Raw genomic sequence first — 24,251 nt, 5'->3', positions numbered from 1 at the left:
ATATTTATATAGATATTGTACTGTTTCCCTATATATATGGGGATTTATGATGAGGAACATATAATATATATTACAATATATATAAAAACAGAATAGTGTATGTATAACATATATATACATATACATACATGTACTGATTCTGTTTCTCTGGACAACCCTAATATAATCTCTGTAGATTTGCTTATTCTGATCATTTCATACAAACAAAATCATACAATATGTAGCCTTTTGTGACTAGCTGCTTTCACTTAGCATCATGCTTTCAAGGTTGTAGCAGATATCAGTACTTCATTTCCTTTTATTGCCAGATAGTATTCCGTTGTATGGATGTGCCATATTGTATTTATCCATCCATCAATTGACAGACTATTGGATTATTTCTGCTTTTTGGCTATTACGAATAATATTGCTATGGACAGTCATATACAAGTTTTTGTGTGGACATATATTTTTACATTTTTATTTCTCTTTGTGTATGAATCTGGGAGTGGAGTTGTTGGATCACATGATAACTATTTTTAACCATTTGAGGAACTGCCAGATTTCTCCTTCACTTCTTAAATAGGCCCTGGTCATCATGTAGTTCTTCTATTGACCACAGCCGAAGGATCTTGCTCTGTAATGAATATATCAGATGGATGGAACTGTGGTTTGCAGTTTTCTTTTTTAAATTTTTTATGTTTATTCATTTTTGAGAGAAAGAAAGAGGGAGAGAGAGAAAGAGAGAGACAGAGCATGAGCAGGGGAGGGGCAGAGAGAGAGGGAGACAGAATCTGAAGCAGGCTCCAGGCTCTGAGCTGTCAGCACAGTGCCCTACGCGGGGTTTGAACTCACAAACCGTGAGATCATGACCTGAACCCAAGTCGGATGTCCAACCGATTGAGCCACCCAGGCGCCCCTGCAGTCTTCTTTTTAATTTAGGTCTTCTTTACCCTGCTCCTTTCACCCTCATAATTTTTAGTGTTTTTCCTGCACTACAGTGTAGCACAGAGGAGTCTCCCCTGCTATTTTCAGAAGCAGACACTGTTCTGAGAACCTGTGTGTACCCGCCATCTATCACACATTTCAGTGTGACGGGAGCCTTTCCAGGACCTTAATGAAGAAAACTGACTAGGAGCCCCGTGTTGACCTGGGTGGACTTAAAACCAGTACCCAGCTCTTCAAAGCCGGTGCCATGGTCACATTCCTTGGGTTTTCTGGTCCACCTTCCCCACATCAGATGGTAACAGTCCATCTTGTCCCCTTGCTGTCTGCTCTCAGGGTCAACACTGGATGTGGCCCCCCTCACTGCAGTCCTGTCAGAGATGAAGGGTGAGGAGGAGGAAGAAGTAGAAGCATCAGAAACTCCTTCCAAGACACTTTTCTCTCTGCTAAGCTGGTTGGTCCCATAGTTAAATTTGGGTGCTTATTCCATCTCAGATTGCTGTTGTCAACACGGGGTCCGAGCCTAACAATGTGGTGGGAGAAACTCATTGCTAGGTGATGCAGAGACCATTGCTACTTAGCCACGGGGCCTTCCCTTCCTGGGGCCGATCTCAATGCTCAAGGCTCAGCTTACCAAGAAGCTTGAGTTACTTCTAGAAAGATACAGCTAATGTCTATTTATTACTTACTATGTTTCAGCCACAGTGCTCAGTGCTTTAATGGGTATTAACACCTATAGTCCTCACATCTCTGAGCTAGCTGCTATGATTCTCCCCATTCTAAAAACGAGGATGTAAATGTACAGAAGGGACAAGTAACTTCCTAAGACCATAAGGCTAGTCACAAACTAAGCACTTATTTCATGCTAAGCACTGTTGCAAAGACTATGTATTAGCTCATCTAACCCTTTGGTGACCCCAGGAAGCAGGTGAATGCTATGATTATCTTCACTTTACAGGAGAAGACACAAGGTGCGGAGGAGCCAGATAACTCTCCCAGAGAGTAAGTGAAGGAACCAAGACTCAACCAAAGTTGTCAGAATCCAGCGGCCTCACTCCGAACCTGGCAGTGCCAGGTATAGTCGGTCAGATGATTGGACAGCTGAATGGTCAGGGCAGTTTGAGAGAAAAGCCAGCTGCTACTCCTCCATTAGGAAAAATTTCACAGTAAAAATAAATAGCTCCTAATTATTGATCACTTACTATATGACAGACATTTTACTAAGCAGTTTACATAGAGTATCCATCTTCATAACATCCCTATGAAGTAAGCATCACTCTTCCCATTTCACAGATGAGAAAACTCTAAATCAGAATGATTAGGTGACTCGCCCAAGAACCAGGATTCTAATACCAAAGCCCAAGTTCATCCCACCTGACTCCATTCCACTGCCTCTCTTTACAGAGTCCAGAAAACCTTTGGAAGGTTAAGAAAATCTGAGCTGCCATGCTCCCCATTGGCTCTCACACCCCTACTCACCAATGGCACCCAGGGTGACGAGTGGGTTCTGCCGAGGGCTGATGTGCTTGTCGTAGGGCCGGTTTCCATACATGTGGGCAGCACTGTTGACCAGCCAGCTGATGTTGAGTGAGATGGTATAGCGGAGGATGGAGGCCAAGAAGTAGGAATTCCACAGACTCTCTTCCCAGGCACACCAGGGTACCAGCGTGGGGATCACAAAGCACATGAGCACCACGGTGATCTTATAGTACCTGGAAGGCAGGACATTACACTACCATCAGGCACCTGTTGATGGTGGCAGAAATGAGATGAACAAGCTACATACAGGAAAAGCCAGGAATTGTGCCCATCAATTCCTTCAACTCTTTCTGGATAAGAAGTACCCTGTTGTGTGCTGCTCTGTACAGGGGTCACAAACCCATATACCTACAAGGCAACACAAGTAACCCAAATTTGAGAATTAGGATCGGTAGAATGCTATGGAAAGTGGTAGGACCTGTAGCATACTTCAGAAGAATTTCAACATAAAACAATCCATGCTGTGCTGGTGAAATCCGGGTATATCAGAGCTACATTTCTCCTATAGGTCACCAGTTTGACAACTCCTAGCTACTTCTTTGACCAGTCAATCAACTTGGTACTCAGGCTTTCTTTCCTAAATGATTTCAAGGAATATGTATTTCTTGAATAATTTCCATGTAGCCTGGTAAAAAGGTAAACAATCCAATCCCCTCTCAAAAATGTTCTCTGTTCATTGGTGATTACATTCCAGGTCAGCATAAAAAATAAACAATACTATAAGAACAAGCATGACCACATAAAAAGTAATCTTTAAGAAGAAACCATCAATAGTTTGATTTCCAGACCTATGTACACAGGAAACATTTACTGAGCACTTACTATTTGCCAGGCCATGAATACTGATGATACAAAGACAAATTCAACACAGTCCCTATCCCAGGTTTCAGTCAGGTGGAACCGCTGTTCCCCACCCTCTAGCCATGTGGAACCAGCTCTATGCAGGCACAGGAAAGGGACTGTGATATGAGTTCATAGCTCTTTCCTCCCTGGCCTCACACTGGCTAATCGAGCTTCCAGAAGGCCAATGTTAAGGTGCATATGTATGAAATGGGAGGTGGCAGTGTGAGGGAATGTCATTCAGGAGGTAGAAGACTTGAACTTGAGTCTAGATCTGATTCTGGATGTTGTACAAGTCTTTTTTTTTTTCCTTTCACTCTCCTCTTATGCACAGTTAGATGGTTCCACAAAGAGCAGAGCATGAAGGCTTGTGTGTGGATAGTCTATTTTGGGAAGAGTGAGACAGGGAAGGAAGGAATGCCAAGCCAGGGGTGCCCATGCTTTGGACACCTGAACTTGGACCGTGATGGGACCAAGTGTGATCGGACTGTGATGGGACCATCTGTGAGGATGGGACAGATTATACCTCAGAGTTATTCTCTCAAGGAAAGAAAGAAGGGATATTTTCCCATTGGTTCCAACTCCCTCCTGGACAAGAGATGTCACATGGGATATTAGCGCCCTCACCTTTCCATGTTTGCTCAGGTCAGAATGGCTGAGTGCATTTCTGGAAGCATCTCAGGTGGAAGTGGCAAAGCAACCAGACAGGAAATAAGAAATAAGCAGTCCAGCTGAGCAAGGTGCTGTTGGGTTACACCTGAGCCAGCAAGTGGCTGCAGCAACAGCTGGAGTGAAAAGATGGGCAGAGAGTAGGAGGTGGGGCACAAGAGGTGTCCAACACAGCTAGTAATTATAATACCTCTAGGGGTTCTTGTGAGGATCTAATAACTAATGTATACTATGTGCATATTATGTGTCACAGCTATTCTGAGACCTTTCCATGTACTGACTCATTTAATTCTAATGAAAACTCTAGGAGGAAGCAACCATTATTATCACCATTCTACAGAGCAATGGAAAGATTATGTAGCTGGGCAAGGTCACAAGACTAAGAAGTGGTAGGACCAGGATTCAGATCCAGGCAGAAACACTTCAGAGACTATCATGCTATTCTGCTTTTGCAAATGAAATCATGTGTGTAAGTGTGTTTTGCAGATTGCTAGCTGCATGTGTCAGTTCCCATAAAATTTGCTTTTCTTGGGCAACATGTTAACCCATCAGCACCCATTTTCAAGTCACTGGGATACAAGATGGCTGAATTTTAGTGGAAAGAGGGTACTTAGGAGGTCAGATGAGTGGGCTATGGCAACAGGCAATGAAGGGATTGGTGGTCTTCGATTAGGCTCCCTAGAGTCACATGCAGAAGGATTTTGGAGACTGGTCTTGAGAGATACTTGTAAGGAAGGGAGGAAGGCAGGTTGGACTGAGGCAGCTCATCCACAATGAGTTTCAGCAGATCCAACAGGGAGCTCTAAAGGATGACCCTTTGAGTTGTCCCAAATTGAAAGGTATACCTGCATCATCCAGCCTTTGGTCTCAGGGTGCAGGGTGTAGGGCAGTTCCATGTGGGCAAGGGCAATTCCCAGAGAGGACAGTAGCTGTGAGGTGGGAGCATCAGCTGAAGAGGGGATCTGGGTAAAGCACGCAGATACTGGGCAAGGCCCTGGGAACTGGTGGTCAGCATGTGGAGGGACGGGGGGAGGTGTTTTTATGTTGTAAAGAATCGTAGAATGGTAAACTCCCCAACTTTGCCATTTCCTACTGTGTTATCTTGAGTAAATTATTTAATTGCACCGAGCCCCAGGTTTCTCTTCCGTAAAACGTGGTATTAACAAATTTATTGAGTTCCCACTATGTACCAGGTACTGTCCTGGTACTAGAGATATAAAGTGAACAAATCAGACAAAATCCCTGCCCTTGGTGAGCAGGGGTATTCTGGTAGGAAGATTTGATAAATACATGTATTATGTATATACCATATAAAAATTTACACATATGTATATTCTGGCAGGGGAGAGAGCTAATAAATAATATAAATAAATAATATATAAAACATGTTAGTGTAAATACTAAGATAAAAATAAAGCAGAGAAGGAGAATATGAAGCCAAGGACAAGTGCTGAAATTTAAAATAGGGTGTTGAGGGAAGGACTTAGTGACATTATAGCTTTTGAGTAAAGATATGAAAGAAGTGAGAAGTTAACCATGTGGCTAAATGGGGCAGAAATTTCCAGGCAGAGGAAACCCCAAGTACAAAGGCCCTGCAGCAGGGTGTTCCTGGCACATTCAGGGACAAGCAAGAGAGTTGGGGCTGAAGCAGATGAACGAAGGGGAGAATGTAGAAAATAAGAGAAAAATGGTGGGTTGAGTCACAGAAGGTGTGAGAGGTCATCAAAAGGGTTTCAACCTTTACTCTGAGTGAGATGGAGCCTTGGGCAGGTTTGGACTGAAGGAGCAGGGTGACCTGACTTATAGGTTAGCAGGGTCACCCCGAATGTTGTGTTGAGAATGGACTGTGGGAGGAGGGGCAGAAGCAGGGAGAGTAATTAGGAGGCTGCCACAAAATCCGGGCAGGAGAAGATGTTGGCTTGGACCAGAAAAGGGGTGGTGGGTGTGAAAAATAGTCAAATTCTGGATATATTTTGAAAATAGAGTGACAGGACTTGTTACCAGACTGGATGTTGGAGAGAAAGGAGTCAAGGATGATATTAAGGATGGAGATGTCATTAGCCAATAGGAGGAAGCATGGAGGGGGTGCTGGTTTCGAGCAGCATATGAGAAGCTAGATCTTACACATGTCAGGTGGGAAATGCCCACTACACATTCAAGGGGCGAGGTCAAGTAGACAGTTTGATATTCAGGTCTGGAGATCAGAGGGTGCTCTAGAGAGAGGTTTGACAGGAACAGAAGTTTGGAATTCATTAGCATATTAATGTATGACACTCACATACAAACATTTTTTTCATCTGAGTTCCACAATAGCCCTGTGAGATATCTATCTATCTATCTATTATTTATTTACTTTAAAATTTTTTTTTCAACGTTTTTTAAATTTATTTTTGGGACAGAGAGACAGAGCACGAACGGGGGAGGGGCAGAGAGAGAGGGAGACACAGAATCGGAAACAGGCTCCAGGCTCCGAGCCATCAGCCCAGAGCCTGACGCGGGGCTCGAACTCACGGACCGCGAGATCGTGACCTGGCTGAAGTTGGACGCTTAACCGACTGCGCCACCCAGGCGCCCCAATTTACTTTTAAATTTTACTTAAATCCAAATTAGTTAACATACAGTGTAGTACTGGTTTCAGGAGTAGAACCCAGTGATTTATCACTTACCTATAACACCCAGTGCTCATCCCAACAAGTGCCCTCCTTAATGCCCATCACCCATTTAGCCCATCTCACCACCCAAGGTGGAAGTTCCTCCATCCCTGTAAAGAACTTATTTATTTGTAGGACATTTCTGGAGCTCCAGAGAGGTCATGGGACTTCCTCAAGGTCATACTGGTTGTACAAAGCATAGGCATCTTGCTACTTACTTGGCTTACCAAGAACAGGACACAGGGGATGGGTAAACTTACCCAGAAGTAAACCAGGCCAGAGTGTGGAATCTGGCCATTGTCCTAAGAGTTACACATATTTGAGTAAAGATACTACATTCCAGCTGGACTGAACTTCTTCCCATTCCTTAGGCACCACCTTTTCTATGTCCCCTGTGTCTATGACACTCTTGGCCTGGCTTACTCGATGTTTCCAAATATCAGTCTAAACATCACTTCCTCTGGGGGGTATTTCCTCGGTCCACCAGAGCAGGCAGGGTGCCCCTACCCAGTGTTACTGCTGCATGTTGTACTTCTCAACTTCATACTTGCCGGTGTAGTAAGTGGTTTGAGGTGAGGCCTCAGCCATGAATGCACATTTGAATCAACCAGGTGAACATTTAAAAATGACTGATGTGGGAACCCACGGCAGACCAGCTCAATCGAATCAGAATTTTTGTTCTGGGCATTGATATTTTTAAAGTCTCTCCATTGCAGACAGACATTGATGGTAGCCTCCCTATAATCCACCCCCATCCTTTCTTTCTTGTTGGAATATCCTGATTTTGTTCAGATATCGAACTGTTCTCCCTGCAGCCATGTCTTTCAGGGAATGTGGACTCTACCCAGGACGTGAGTCCTGATTGGCTTGGAGCAATCAGTGATGATCTCATTCACTTTCCCAATAATTAATTTGGGAATTAGCCAATAGCGGTCAATAAGATATGAGGGGAAATGGGTATAATTTTTTTAAAGGGAAATAACAAATGTTGGTAAAGATGTAGAGAAATTGGAACCTTTATGCATTGCTGGTAGGAATGCCAAATGATGCAGCTGCTATAGAAAACAGTTTCTCAAAAGGTTAAACATCAAATTATCATACGACCCAGTGATTCAACTCCTAGGTATATGTTCAGAAGAATGCGAGGCAGGGATTTCAACATATATCTGTACGTTCATAGAAGCGTTATCCAGAGTAGCCAAAAGGTGGAAACAGGCCAAGTTTCCATTAATAGATGAGTAGATAAACAAAATGTTATATATATGTATACACAATGGAATATTATTCCACCATAAAAAGGAACAAAGTTTTCATATATGCTATAACATGCATGGATGGATGGACCTTGGAAACATGCTTAGGGAAATAAACTAGACACAGAGGACAGGTATCGTTATCATTCCACTTATATGAGGTACCTAGAATAGGCAAATTCATAAAGACAGAAAATAGAGTAGATGTTCCTAGGAGCTGGAGGGAAGGGGATGGAGAAAGGGAAGTCCCTGTTTCATGGGTATGGAGTTTTTGTTGGGAATGATGAAAAAATTTAGGGTATAGATATTACTGATGGTTATACAACATTGTGAATGTACTTAATGCCACAGAATTGTACACTTATGGTTAAAACAATAAATACTATGTTGTGTATATTTCACCACAATAAAAAAGAGCGAAATGAGAGAGTGTTTTCTTAACCACAGAAAGAACACATGGGCAGAGATGGCCTCTCTTTTTTCACAGTGACACCAGGACCTACTACAGCCATCTGTGACCGTGAACAAAGACCAGGAAGAAGACTGAAAAACAAAGGAAACCCCTTAGGCTGACAGAGCAGAAAGATGGAAAGGTTCCTTGAATGAGCCACGGAACCAACGAACCCCAGAGTGGTTTTATCCCCAATGTCTTATTCTGGAACGAGCCAGCTGAGTCGGGACTTTCTGTGGAGTAGCTGAACGCATTCTAGTATCTGTAGTGGACACTGTCATGCCATCTGGATCTCCTTTCAGTTGAGAGTCGCGGGCCGTGCTGCCTCTGCTAGAAAGAGCCGTCCTGCCCTAGGTCACGCCCTCTCCTAACAACCCTATCCAGTGACTAACCTTACATAAGGGGAGTAGTCCATTGCCCAGGCCTGATCCCACTGCTTCACCTCTCAATGACTCTAAATGTCACCCCAACTTCAGAGCCCACAGTAAGGTAGGCCGAGGCCTTTGTTGGGACCAATCGGGGCCCAGCTTCCTCCTTTGCCCAATCCCGTATCCATCACTTCTTCCACAGGTGTTGACCCCAAAGACTCTCTCCATTACACTTCTTGTGATGTAATATCCACCTCAGAGTCCAGCAAAAAGGCACGCTCCAGAGCCTAGCACAGGGGCTTGCACAGAAGCAGGCACTCCTACGTATTTGTGGGACAACTAAGTAAATGATTCTCAGCTTCTCAGGAACATAAAAACACTACAGAGACTCAGTAGGGCACAAAGCAAGAGAGATAAAACGCCCAGTTTTCCAAAAAACAACACAAACCACACAGTGAATGTGTAGCCTGCTTTGGGGTCCTTCATGAGATGCTTATCTCTTGGATCGGTGCAACACAGGATTGTGACTATGAAGCCAACAACTTGATTAGAGACATCTGTGCTTATCTGCGCCCCAAACCCCAGCTTCCAACAAGTTTCCACTGTGAGGTGTCGCGGCTCCAGTTTAACAGAATGATTTCTGAGCATGAGCTTCTAAGTCAAGCTCTGAGCTGCCAAATATGGCAAAACACTGGCAATATTTTAGACAACAGCCAATCTAACAGGTTTGGCCTTGGTTTAGAAGGTGGGTAATTTCCTGCCTTCCTGTGAACACTCAGACCCTGAGATAGGAGAAGATTCCTAATATCATCAAGGGAGAACAAGATAATGGGTAAGGACTAGAGAGAAGGGTTGGTGTGAATCCAAGAACGACCTAAGGAAGAGTAGTTCTCTACCACAGATTTGAAACCAGAGGACCATGGGTTTGAGTACAAAACACAAAAGCCAAAGTACTCAAGCTCACTCTACACGCAGCCCTGGAGCACCTTTCTATCACTTTAAAGTGACAGCTTAGGGGTGCCTTGGTGGTTCAGTCGGTTAAGTGTCTGACTCTTGGTTTCAGCTCAGGTCATGATCTCGCGGTTTGTGAGTTCAAGCCCTGAGTCAGGCTCTGCACTGGCAGCGTAGAGTCTGCTTGGGATTCTCTCTCTCCCTCTCTCTCTGTCCCTCCCCTGATCGCTCTCTCTCTGTCTCTTAAAGTAAATAAATAAGCTTAAAAAAATTTTTTTTAAGTGACAGCTTATCAGAACAGACCTACACCAGATGTTGGAACCCGTCCCATTCCCACCATCTCACAATTCCTCATCACATGAATTCCACAGCGGGAAGATGGTTTTCTGCATTTAGCTCAAGATAAGAAGTCCATTCACACACACAATCAAACACCATCACACACCATGACGCTCCAGTCCAAGTAAGTTTCAGTGGTAGGACACAAATGAAGATATGGGCCCTCATCTTGCAACTTTGTCAATGCTTTGAAAATCCTTATTTCAATAAACTGGATCACAATAAAGAGAACTGAAACATTAAAAATAGACTTGGGGTGCTTGGGTAGCTCAGTTGTTTGAGCGTCCAACTCTTGATTTTGGCTCAAGTCTGGGATTGAGCCCCATCTCAGGTGTGGAGCCTGCTTAAGATTCTCCCTCTCTCTGCCCCTTTCCACTGCTTGTGTTCTCCCTCTCTCATTCTCTAAAAAAACTAAAACTAAAACTAAAATTAAAACTAAACTAAAAATAGACTTCAGACAAAAAATTTATTCTATGGAGAAGAAAGGATTTGGGATTTCTTTCTTTTTTTCTCTCTCACGGTTCCCAAATCTGGGTGTGCTAAGCATCCTAAAACCCTTTTTTCTTTAGATGAAAAAGAAATTGCTGTTCTCTGCCTGCAAGCATTTCCTATTGCTTGACTAACCTAAGCACAGCGGTCCAGAGCCAGTGGCGTGTGAGATCTCCAGAGGGAAAATCATGAGAGCACGAAGGAAGGGGAAATATCTGTCTACTGCTGACTTCTGAGGGGGGCTGGCCTGAGGAAACGTGAAAAGAAGCAAATATCACCACGGGTGGGGGAGGAATTACAGCCCCACAAACATATCCTAATGATGAGCAATGAGCTGTCACTGGCATCCTGATTAAACTTGTTTGGTTTTGTGATTTCACTTAAAGCCTAGCCAGAAATTCATTTTCCCTACAACTTTTGCATCTTGTAGGGAACCAGGCAAAATCATCTGGCTGCTTACTCAACATTCATTTAGGGGGCAGATAATATACCCTGGCAGTTTGTAAATGGAATGGATGGAACACTCTCTCCGCCCTGCTTTGTCCCCCTCTGGCATTGCCCACAGGGAGGGGAAAGATGTGATTCATTTGGATGCAGACCAGACCCAAAGGTGAAAGCCCCCTGATGGGGGAGCTCTTTGGAGTGTTTGAAAAAATCTTCCAGGCTCTTTGAATTGTTTAGGTTGACAATGGGTTCGGCTGCTGTGATTTTACCTCTTGATTTTACCTCTCTGGTGTTGCAGTGGCTTTAGGTGAGACAGCTCATGATGACTGCATTTGAAGTGTGCTCTGCAAGTCTTAATCAGTCTAGATTTGGCTCTGACCCTCAATTAGTCTTGACATTACTTCCCCTGTGCTACTTCATGATAAGCATTCCCATAGAAAAAAATCTTCTAATTGGACTATCTAGATGCATAATCGTCCTCTTCTGGATGCCTCTTCTGCCCCATGAAGGAAGCAGAGATGGGGAACGGCTACTCCATGAAAACGACTCTGTTGGAAACTTGAGACGCAGTGGGCAAAAGACGTGTTTTTATTTTCTCTGTGACCTTCCGCTTTATTTGCTTTTGAGGTCTGAATATGGAGGTTAGTTGCATCCATCCACTTGAATTTAATCTGTCTTTGTACAAACGGTTTGCATTCATTCGTTGAGCAGCAGCTTAAAAGATAAACACAATCGTTTCAGAATTTCAACACAAAGAGCATTATTTGTACCTCACTGACAATGAAGTGCTTAATGAAAAGACCCAGGCATGCTGATTGCCGAGACTGAGTAAGGAGGGTTAAAAGGTCTCTTTCCTTTTTCAAAGCTTTGATTCCATCATAGTAAGTAGATGGCAAGTTCTTTGTGGGCAGGAATTGTCTTGATCCAAGTCATGTCGCCCTCACTTTCTTGAACACAAAATGCTCATTAACACAGCAGGTGCCCAGTAAGCAGCTGAATCGTTGACCTGCGCCAGAAGGAATGAGGCCAAGGATCCATCTGTCTTTGGCGAAAGCAATTAGGTCAGTTCCATCCTCCTAATGGTTTGCTACTTAGAGCTTCTCTAGTTGTCTCAATACAAGTTTAAGTTCATTAGACTGATGTTCTGTTCTCTCTCCGGGCTCTTGGTCTCTGTCTTTGTCTTTCTCTGCCCTTCCTCCCACTCACCTGCTTCCCTCCCTTCATGATTAGTTCTCAATTGTTCTCAGTAAGTCATTGGAACACAGACTAATTCCTGACGGTATGTAGAATCGGATGACTAAAATGAACACTTAAAATTGTGTACAGAATAATTTTTTTAAACTAAGTTGTTGCTTCCTTGCCACTTTCTCTCACCTTTAAAACTGCGTTCCATTTTCATCCTTGCTGCCTGAGATAAAGTGAGCACCGCAGGAAGAAACATAACCACTTTTCTTAATCTGGGGCCTGTGAAATTGTGTGCAAACGCGTTTGTGTATTTCCATTTGCTGGGGTTCAAAGTCCACAGCTTTCAGCAAATTCTGGAAGGATACTCGGTTTTCAAGACCCCAAACATTTGATGAGGTTGTTGATGAACTTTGATTTTCTTTGTTTACTTTAGAATGTGGCTTAGGACTTAAGAAAACCTAATTCACTTCAAGGAAGGGTCGATTTAAAGAATTTAAAGAATAGTACTTTTAAAAATGAGATTGCCCTGCCTACTTTTTTAGCAGTAAAATGTTAAAAGGGATTGCAGTGGCACTAGATACAAGTGTGTGTGTGTGTGTGTGTGTGTGCGCCCGTGTGCACTTCCCTAATCATTCTAGCCCACATATGTGGACCTTGTGCAGAAAGGGTGGTGACCTACTGACAGAATTCAACTTTCCACCCCCACCCAAGGGAGCAAGTTTAATTCCAAACTCTCATCAATGATAAGCTATTCACGGGCAGCCAGTCTCTGGGCAGAAAAGGAGCCAGTGGAGTCATTTCAGCCACTTTCATTATCAATATCAACTGTTGCTGCTGAACTGATTAGGTGGGCTGACCGTTTTTCTTGTTGAGAATGAACAGACTGATATACGCATGGCTTCTTCATTTCACATTTGAAAGCCAGGACCCTTGAGCACAATGCATGCTTTCTAGCACATTTCCTAAATTCAAGCTGCAACGTCCTTTCAAAACTCCCCAGGCCTTCAAAACTCAGCTCAAATTGATTTCTTCTAGAAAGCCTACCCTGATACCTTTCCTTTCTACTAGGGTTACTGCATTATTTAACATCCCATCACTACAACTGTGCTGTAAAGACTCAAGAAGATGATCATTTTAGATAGTTGAGTTATCTGACGAGCTGACGGTGTACGTGTTCAACTACACCAACTTAAAAAAAAATTGTATGTGAAAATCACTATCCATTTTTCTGCCTTCCTAATCAGTTTATGGAACAAAACTTGACCTTCCTTGATGGTGATGAGTGTCTTATACTGGATTCCCCAGAAGGCAGGGCTTAAAACAAAAGCTTATATGCTACTAATTTATAAAAGGAGCTCAGTCCAAGGAAAACAGAATGTGGGGGAGCTGATAGGAGTGTGTGTGACTGAGCCAGCCACAGCTTGATATCTCAGCCTAGTGGGACCATCCTCCAAAAGACCATATGGATGACTGAGCCTCAGAACACTCTCTCTAAGAGCAGGATGTGGGAAGAATGTGTCTCCCAGCAACCTGCTCTCATTGCCCCCTACCTCCGCCCCCCACCACATGAACTTTAGGATTATTAACACGAATGTCACGGGCTCTAGCACCAGCAGGGATGCCTTAAGGCAGGAGGCACACACAGTGCTAACGTGACATCCTGTAGGGATGAACCTACCCAAAGCTAGTTGGAGTGCATAAACGGCTGTGCAGAACATGTAGGCAAGAGCCCCAGGACAGAGCGGGTTGAGACAGTGGTGTCTAACCTGCAGGTGTCTGATGCAATGAGTTTTGGAACATAGGTGTGTGCTCTATGTTCTGTTCGCAGAGTCCATTGAGGTGTGAAGAGTCATTGTAAGAACTGGTTTCTACATTGGGGCGCCTGGATGGCTCAGTCGGTTAACTGACTGACTTCAGCTCAGGTCATGATCTCATGGTTTGTGAGTTCAAGCCCTGCCATTGGGCTCTGTGCTGACAGCTCGGAGCCTGGAGCCTGGTTCAGATTCTGTGTCTCCCTCTTTCTGCCCCTCCCCTGCTTGTGCTCTGTCTGTGTGTCTGTCTCTCTCTCTCAAAAACAAACATTAAAAAATTTTTAAAAATAAAACAGCTGGATTCTACATTCACTTATTAAATCTTGCTGATCCCTCCCTCATTTTCAGGTACACCAATAAGCTGTCACTTGTGTTTGTCAGTGTTCTCTCCTGCAGTAGCTTCTCTGTCACCTTCTAATTTGTTTCTCTCAATCTGCAAAGGGTGTGAAAACCAGACAGCTGGGTTTGTTCAACTTGTGTGAAATGAAGAACACACAGGCTCTGGGTGAGAGCTGAAGAGGGTCACCTATACCGAAACTCAAAATGCAAAATCATTAGCAATGTGACATTTCTTCAAAGATCTCTTTCTGTGGAGGTAGAGGGTGGACCATTCACTTTGGAGTTTAGAGAATTCCATGAAACAATTTGAACCTGGCACTATCTCCAGTGAAGATTCTCTTTGTTTATTTATAGGTCCTTAGTTTTATTCCCATTAATTCCAAGTACCGGACGGCTTAGTTTCTGATTGGTGAGACATGAGCGTATTTAGTTTCCACTGCACTCTGTGCATTTGAACTTAATGATATCATTATGCTGCCTGTGATTTCCTTGAAGACACTTCTGTATAAACAGTGTGAGGTAGGGATGCACGGTGTGTGTGTGTGTGCGTGTGTGTATTTTTTGTTTTTATTTCTTTGGTTTTTAAAAAATTTTTTTAATTTTATTTTTTTGTGTACTTTCATAATTTTATTTTTTAAATTTACATCCAAATTAGTTAGCATATAGGGCAACAATGATTTCAGGAGTAGATTCCTTAGTGCCTCTTACCCATTTAGCCCATCTGCCTCCCACAACCCCTCCAGTAACCCTCTGTTTGTTCTCCATATTTGAGTCTCTTATGTTTTGTCCCCCTCCCTGTTTTTATATTATTTTTGCTTCCCTTCCCTTATGTTCATCTTTTCTGTGTCTTAAAGTCCTCATATGAGTGAACTCATAGGATATTTGTCTTTCTCTGACTAATTTTGCTTAGCGTAATACCCTCTAGTTCCATAGTTGCAAATGGCAAGATTTCATTCTTTTTGATTGCCGAGTAATACTCCATTGTGTGTGTGTGTGTGTGTGTGTGTGTGTGTGTGTGTGTATACACACTACATCTTCTTTATCCATTCATCCATCGATGGACATTTGGGCTCTTTCCATACTTTGGCTATTGTTGGTGGTGCTGCTATAAACCTTGGAGTGCATGTGCCCCTTCAAAACAGCACACCTGTATCCCTTGGATAAATACCTAGTAGTGCAATTGCTGGGTCATAGGGTAGTTCTATTTTTAATTTTTTTGAGGAACCTCCATACTGTTTTCCAGAGTGGCTGCACCAGTTTGCATTCCCACCAGCAGTGCAAAAGAGATCCTCTCTCTCCACATTCTTGCCAACATCTGTTGTTGCCTGAGTTGTTAATGTTAGCCATTCTGACAGGTGTAATGGTATCTCATTATGGTTTTGATTTGTATTTCCCTGATGATGAGTGATGTTGAGCATTTTTTCATGTGTCTGTTGGCCATCTGGATGTCTTCTTTGGAGAAGTGTCTTTTCATGTCTTTGGCCTATTTCTTCACTGGGTTATTTGTTTTTTGGATGTTGAGTTTGATAAGTTCTTTATAGATTTTGGATACTAACCCTTTATCTGATATGTCATTTGCAAATATCTCCTCCCATTCTGTCGGTTGCCTTTTAGTTTTGCTGATTGTTTCCTTCTCTGTGCAGAAGTTTTTATTTCGTTGAGGTCCCAGTAGTTAATTTTTGCTTTTGTTTCCCTTCCCTCTGGAGATGTGTTGAGTAAGAAGTTGCTGTGGCCAAGATCAAAGAGGTTTTTGCCTGCTTTCTCCTCGAGGATTTTGATGGCTTCCTGTCTTACATTTAGGTCTTTCATGCATTTTGAGTTTATTTTTGTGTATGGTGTAAGAAAGTGGCCCAGGTTCATTCTTCTGCATGTCGCTGTCCAGTTTTCCCAGCACCACTTGCTGAGAAGACTGTCTTTATTCCATTGGATATTCTTTCCTGCTTTGTCAAAGATTAGTTGGCCACACATTTGTGGGTCCATTTCTGGGTTCTCTATTCTGTTCCATTGATCTGAGTGTCTGTTCTTGTGCCAGTACCATACTGTCTGGATGATTACAGCATTGTAGTATAGCTTGAAGCCTGGGATTGTGATGCCTCCCACTTTGGTTTTCTTTGTCAAGATTGCTTTGGCTATTTGGGGTCTTTTTTGGTTCCATACAAGGTTCGGGATTGTTTGTTCTAGCTCTGTGAAGAATGCTGGTGTTATTTTGATAGGGATTGCGTTGAATATGTAGATTGCTTTGGGTAGTATCAACATTTTAACAACATTTGTTCTTCCTATCCAGGAGCATGGAATTTTTTTCCATTTTTTTTTTTTGTGTCTTCTTCAATTTCTTTCATAAACTTTCTATAGTTTTCAGTGTATGTGTGTGTGTATTTTATTCATCACTCTATGGGCAGTTCATTAACATTTGAAGTACCCTACCTAATCAGGAATCCACATTTGAGGCATGCTTAGTTAGCATTTGACTAACTCTAATGAGTTCATAAGCCAGAGGTTCATTACAGGCTTCAACTATTTTTATCTCCAATCACCTCCAAAGAGTTTGTAAAATAGTGGTTGAAATACGTGCTTTGTGTAGAAATACTATACTGCTACCTCTATATTCCTCAGAGTGGTGTCACTGAAGGCTTTGCTCCGTCCTGTGCCCAACCACTGACAGAATTCTGTTGCTGGAGTCTGACAAGAAGGTGATACTACCTCAACACACCTTCCATGCACAGAGCTTATTGGCATGTCCAAAAGAGCAGCAAGTGGGGCTTCACCGAGCTTCCAATGCATGCATGGCTATCTTTGTCCCTAATTGCTAATTGTGGTAGAAATTGGTCTGAGGCAGGATTCTGCTGTAGGGAAGACCCACTTCCTTCCTCCTCCTCTCACACTGGATTCGGCCAAGGTCAGATCCCAGAAGACACGGCCAAATCGGTCTCTTGTTGCACCATCTATGTTTCTGTAGTGCTCTTTCAGGGTCAGAGGCAGCACCAGTCTTGGATAGGATCACTGTTGGTGTGATGGGACACTGCACTAATGGGCAGTGTGCTCATGGAACTTCCCTACCCTCACCCTGGGAGGTACGCCCCCGGCTGTGGAGCCATACTGTGAAGGAATGGAAGGCACCAGGGCTGGCTGGGTGAGTCCATGTGCCACTTACATCAGCAACTGAGAGTTACAGCATCATACACAAATGATCACCCCAAATGCTGGTTCTCGGCTGTGGGCTGTCCAGCACTCTCCACAAACTGGATAGTAAACACACTCCTCAGTCCAGAAAGGATTTTGGGGGGTGCTAGGTATTTCAGTAATCTCATGAAATAGAAAGATGAATAGGACATAGTCACCATCCTCAAGAGCTTTGGGTCCAATGCGAGAGACATACAAGTGGACCATTTTCATACAACATGATAAGCAGAAAGGTGTGGTAGGCCCATGATTCTGTAGACCTGACGAGAAGGGGTCCTTAGCTCATTCTAGGACAATGGACCTCAAACTCTTTGGTCTCAGGATGCTTTAAAATATTTTAAATATTATTGAGAGCTCCAAAGAGCTTTTGTTTATGAGGGATATACCTACCAACATTTACTGTATGGGAACTTAAAGCTGAGAAATGTTTTATGATTTCTTAAATATTTGATGTTAATAATATATGTTAATAATATAAAATTACATGCACTATATAATACCAAATAGTATATGTAAAACATAAATGTATCTGTTAATAGAAAATAAATGCAAAACTGATTGATTCATTAAAATAATAATGAACCTACTCCATGTTAACATAAGGGACATTTTTATGAAAAGTAACTATATTTTCCAAAACACAAAAACGTTTTAGTGTAAAGAATGGCTTTATTGTACATAATGGCAAATCTCTAATATCTGGCTTCATGGAAGCGACTGGATTGACCCACCTGCTTCTGCCGTGGTTCTGCTGCAATATTTTGTTTTGGCGGAAGTCTATGGAGAAACTGCCTCACACAGACATGCAGTCAGAAAAGGGAGGACCTCACAGACCTCCTAAAAGGGACTTAGGGGAGCCCCCCCCCCCCAGATAGCACCCCCACCCCGGCCCGCTGAGAGTCCTTGAACCGCTGACCTCAGCTTCCTGGATGTGAATTTTGAAGAATGAGTAAAGGCTGTCTAAGAGAAAAAGAACATTCTAGATCAGTGCTTCTCAAACAATCATGGTGCATCTGAATCACTTGGGGTCTGGGGTGGGGCTTGCGTCCTGCATTTCTAACAAGCTCCCAGGTGACACTGATGGTGCTGTTCCCAGGACTACATGTTAAGTAGCAAGGATCTAGGCCAGAGAAATAACAGAAGCAAAGGCAGTTATCACAGAACAGCCTGACTTGTGAGGGGACTGGCATAGTTACAGAGTGAAGTACAAGGCGGGAAGTATCAAGACCTAACATAAGCACGCCAGGGAGATAACAGACAGTTGTAACTTTTCCCAAGGGGAAGTCTTGAAAAAGTTTTAAGCAGGAGACAACTCTGGCTCACAGGTATGTGTAATTTCTTATTCTCAATAACTCAGAACTGCAATAAATAAAAAACACACGTGCAAAGTAAGCGGGCAATAGGATGAGGCAGAGGAAGAAGAAAGATGATACTCCCTATACTATTACAACATAGCTTAGTAGAAAGAGCACATGCTTTGGACTTGGACAGACTTTGCTTAAATTCCGTTTACAAAATGATTCCTGAGTCGGCTTCTCAGAGGCTCAGATTCCATCATTTGTAAGGATAAGAGAGATCTGAGTTATATAGGCAGAGAACAGAGTCTGATACATTGTGAGTAATTGCTATGCTGAAATCTATATGATAAAGGATGTTAGAGAGTAATAAAAAATAACAACTGGAAGCCATTATTGTTATTCTAAGATTAGATGTAGGCCTGAAACAAGATCATTGAGCTTATTAGAATTTTGTATTTTCTGGGAACCTAGGTGGCTCAGTCGGTTAAGTGTCTGACTTCGGCTCAGGTCATGATCTCTCAGTTCGTGGGTTTGAGCCCCGCATCAGGCTCTGTGCTGACAGCTCGGAGCCTGAAGCTTGCTTCGGATTCTGTGCCTCCCTCTCTCTTTGCCCCTCCCCGACTCATGCTCTGACTCTGTCTGTCTCTCTCTCTCTCAAAAATAAACATTAAAAAAAAAAGAATTTTGTATTTTCAAGAGCAAAAAGATTCTGAGAACCTGAGAGGAATCACCTAAAAGTAAATGTTTCTCTATTTGCATGCCAGGCAGTGTCAGCTCACGGCTACCTGCAGTGACAGAGGATGCAGGCCAACAGCTACAAGAGAAAGATCTCTGGTCTCCTGGTTATCATCCTTTCTGGCAAGACAACTTGGACCCAATTTTCAATCCAAACTTTGAATGGCTTATGTTGCAATCTCCCCACTCTTCTTTCTCTTTTCCTGGTAGTACTTGGTACCGATAATAAGGAGCAAAGGCACAGAGAGCACAGAGAAAAAGAATTATGACTGCATATTAAACAGAGCTATCACAGTTTACAAAATCTCTCTGTGCATGGGTACTCTCATGAGAAGGGCTTTCCCAATTTCTATTCCTCTTTTTCTCTGGAGGCACTTGGCTTTCCAGAAACCCCCTCATCACCACCTGGGATTCTGAGACTCTTCATATCTCATTCGTGCCTTGAAGGGTTAGGTTTTTTTTTTTTTAATGTTTATTTATTTGTGAGACAGAGAGACAGACAGAGTGTGAGTGGGGGAGGGGCAGAGAGAGAGGGAGACACAGAATCTGAAGCAGGCTCCAGGCTCTGAGCTGTCAGCACAGAGCTCGACGCAGGGCTTGAACTCATGAACCCTGAGATCATGACCTGAGCCGAAGTCAGACGCTTAACCGACTGAGCCACCGAGGCGCCCCTGAAGGGTTAGTTATTAAGTCACCCATGATGCGTTGCTTTCTCAATCCATTAAAACAAATACTGGTTCTCTGACTATAAATGAAAGTTTTCATTATCCTAAAAATCCAGGTTCTTAGTTGGACAGAATTTGAAAGCCTGTTCATTTATCCTGAAACATATATATGTAGATATATGGGGTTTGTCTCAATCTCTTGATAGTTAGGACTTCTGAGTAATTGTTTTTCTCTGTTTTAAAATGAAAGACAAGATAAGAGTAGGTTTATAACAGAGAGCCAAATGTCAGAAGAGATAGCACACTTCAGCTGAGTCAATGAGCATGTTTTGACAAATCACATTATCTCAGCACTAAGAGTCTTTGTATCTGTGTGACAGATTTGTTATTGTTTTATGTGAAAATAAGTAATGTGAGGAGAAGTAAGTGACTTGGACAGGGAGACAGTTCAAAGCTGATTTCTGACAAGCGTTTCCTCAGCTAGTGGGCTGACAATAATGTCTTTGGTTTTTTTTTCACCAGGAATTCATCCTTTTAAATTTTTATAATTTTCAGTTTTTTAGACTCAAGAATTGGACTCTTCAAACACCCTTAGCAATGAGATATGCTCCCCAGGAAGGGAGGATTCACCTATGCTCTCATTCATTCATTTATTTTTTCATTTTCTGAATCCATGGAAGCATTTCTTTAAGAAAAAGCAAGGAGGGGGGTGCCTGGGTGGCTCAGTGGGTTAAGCATCCGACTTGGGCTCAGGTCATGATCTTGCAGTTCGTGAGTTCGAGCCCTGCACCAGGCTCTGGGCTGACAGCTCAGAGCCTGGAAGTTGTTTTGGATTCTGGATCTCCCTCTCTCTCTGCCCCTTCCCTGTGCTCTCTTTCAAAAATAAACATTTAAAAATTTGAATTTAAAAAAAAGAAAGAAAAAGCAAGGAGGGAGGAAGGCGGGTTTTTAATTTCTAAGGTTCATTAAGTCAGCAGATAGCTGATAGGATGGGGGTCTCCATTGGAGCCCTCTGCCTTTGGGCAACAACTTCAATGGCATCCTCTCCGGGTGCAGTGCCCGGTGGTGCTTGCAAAAAGTCGGGGACTCCTTGACAGTTTCCGCTGTCCACTGGGATTTTGAGGGAGGGGAGATGAGGTGTCTGGGTATCCACTCCCTGTCCCTCTCACTGGGATAAAAACAGCGATTCCTATTAACAATAACCACAAAAATTACAGAATGTGTAGGAATAAACCCAACAAGAAACACAGAAGATCTATATTTAGAAAACTACAAACATTTACTGGAAGAGGTAAAAGAAGTGGTAACAAAGGGATAGAGTGTTCTGGGAGAATGAGAGCGTCAGGAGAAGGTCACGAACCATGCAGACCTCAAGAACCTCATTCTATCCTTCTCTCCTTTACTGTGAATTCTCTCAGCTACTTTATTTTTTTTATTTAAAAAAAAAAATTTTTTTTGTTTTAACGTTTATTTATTTTTGAGACAGAGAGAGACAGAGCATGAACGGGGGAGGGGCAGAGAGAGAGGGAGACACAGAATCTGAAGCAGGCTCCAGGCTCTGAGCCATCAGCCCAGAGCCCGACGCGGGGCTCGAACTCACAGACCGTGAGATCGTGACCTGAGCTGAAGTCGGACGCTTAACCGACTGAGCCACCCAGGCACCCCTCTCTCAGCTACTTTCATATATGGACTTGGAAGCCTCTGGCTATTTTATAAGTGTGTGTCTTTTCTTCCCAATTAAATGATATGATTAATAAAAGCAAGGACTATCCCTTTTTTTCTCTTTATATCTTCCATATCCCTTAGTACAGAAATGCCTCTACTTACAACTTGGCCATTTAAGGAGGTTCACAGTACGGAGAAAGCAGGGTAAGAAAGTGCATCCACTCTACCCACCACCCGCGGATGGTATTAGCAGCCACAAGCAATCATTCTGCCACACATGGTCTGTTAGTCAGGGGGATGCTGGCTGGACTGGCGCTCAGTTCTGAGCTACTTTATGAATATCAATAACATCATCAGTTTGAAAAGCACAAAAGTAGTGACTTTTGTCAAAAGTTGCAAAAAAGAGACACACAATTTTGACGGAAACAACAGTGGAGATAATTTTTCAGGACTGAAAGTGGCGAGCGAATGCTTAATGCCACAGGTGCTCCTGGCCGAGCTGGAAGAACCCTGAAGGCCAAGGACTAAATACTGATCAAAAAGGAAGGAACAGGTATTGGTGTAATGAAAAAGGCAAGTTTTGGGGGTTGTGGTTAAATGTTAGCAGCAACGAGCGATATCCTTTGGCCTAAACTTTGTCAGTCCTGGTGAAGGCCAGGAGTTATGAGTGAACTTAATCCTAGGCTTGGTGGAAAGTGTTGACGAGTCTGCTGTGAGGTAAGGGTGTCTCTGTAGGTTCAAAGTTGCTGGGTTTAGGGCCCATCAAAATCAGCAAAATCTCGTGTTGGCAAAGGAGGCAGCCATAAGAGGTCCACGTTTGGGGAGAAATGTTGAATAGAATGTATGGAAGAGAACAGCACTCCTGGGTGAAAGCTTTGAAGGGCCCACTTATGTTTTTATTTATGGAGATGCATCTGGAAACTGGTAACCTAAACCTTTCTTGGTCACTTTGAACTTACAAAAAAAAATGGACACCTGAACAGGGTTTTAGAACTAAGGTCTTCTTGAATGGAGTACCTTCCATATAGTGTCTTATGTGTGGTTAACTGCACAAATATTTATTGCATGTCTCCTCTGTGATGGACACTTTCACATACATTAACTAATTTATTCACTCAATCATTCTGTAAGATATATATCACCACTATCACCATTTTATGGCTGTGGAAATCAAATCTTGGAGAATTCCAAACGTGGGTTCTTTTGATTCCAAGTCGCTGTTTTACTTCTCCATACATAGCTGCCTCTTTGTGTCAACCAAATTAATGAATGAATAAATAATCCAATGCAATATACATTATAATTTTATCTATGTGTCACACCGTTAAAAAATGGCTTGATTTTTGAATGCACATCTATTAGTTTATATAATGTCAAAAATACATACAATATACATAATGCCACCAGTGTTACTTTATATAATATCACCAAGTCCCACTGTTGTGTGTTTCTCTTTTGACCTTCCAAATATCTCCAGGGGCCCAGAAGGGGCATACAGCATTAAGAGGCACTTTTAAGGGTGGTTTCAGTGAGTATATAATGAAGCCAAACAGGACACGCCCCGGAAGGGTTACTTTTCAATATGTATTTTTGATGCAATTCACAAAACATCTTGCAGTGCAGCCTCCTGGTTAAGGACCCTTCCTTGTCTCTGGAAATCCTTTGTACCGACAAGGAATAGAGAAAATGGTCGAGAATTCTAACCAGGGTTGTTTAGTGTAATTTCTCCGGTGCTCCTGTGCAAAGTGTGGTTGTAACAAAACTTATCTCTCAACCTAATCATACCTTGACATGTTCAATAAGATATAACATGGTGAAATGAAGAGTGAGGAATTAGAATAAATTGTGTCAACGAAAAATCTCCCTAATAGCTCTGACATGACAACCTGCACATGAATAATCTAAATATTCATTTTGGGTAATAGAACAGCTATCAACAAATTCATTACCGAAGACAATATTTTCACTTCAACTGTCAACTGACAAGGGGTCCCCATAATATACTGCCATTAGCAGTTTGCATCAGTAACAAAGAAAATGCACTTGAATTTCACAAATATGTATGAATCATACTCTTTCAATTTTAAAAAGGGACTCAGCCTCATTAAAAGTTTTCACAAAATAGCTGTCACAGGGACGTTAACCTCGTAAATCATTTCATGGCAAGAACTACAAATTGGACAGTAAGTAATGGATTTGTTTCCAGGTAAACAATTTGTTTCTTACTTTAAATATATGCATTTGTGCCTTCAGATTCCTCTTGTTTAAACAACTTCTCCTATATTACTCTCTTTCTAGCTTAGTTGTTGCTGGATTCTTTAGAAAGAGAGTCTTCCATGAAGCAAAACAGCACTAAAATGACTGTTATTACTTATCAAGTAATATATCCCAGCTCAGAGTACCAGGGATAGTAGGAACAAGAAATATGTAAATGTTCCATGTGTTAATTTGCCTG

At 42.6% G+C, this 24,251-nt stretch overlaps 1 protein-coding gene across 1 annotated transcript in view; it reads right to left on the bottom strand.

Annotated features, from left to right (window-relative positions):
• Positions 1 to 24,251, bottom strand: part of SCD5 (stearoyl-CoA desaturase 5) — a 156,795-nt gene that overhangs the window by 2,850 nt on the left and 129,694 nt on the right. Inside the window, exon 4 of the mRNA XM_058722096.1 lies at positions 2,404 to 2,636. Coding sequence (XP_058578079.1) covers positions 2,404 to 2,636 — 233 coding nt within the window. The remainder of the gene's footprint in view (positions 1 to 2,403; positions 2,637 to 24,251) is intronic.

Source organism: Neofelis nebulosa, chromosome 3 (genome assembly GCF_028018385.1).
Source record: "Neofelis nebulosa isolate mNeoNeb1 chromosome 3, mNeoNeb1.pri, whole genome shotgun sequence".
Classification (NCBI taxonomy): Eukaryota; Metazoa; Chordata; class Mammalia; order Carnivora; family Felidae; genus Neofelis; species Neofelis nebulosa.
This window is presented reverse-complemented; position numbering and strand designations above follow the sequence as displayed.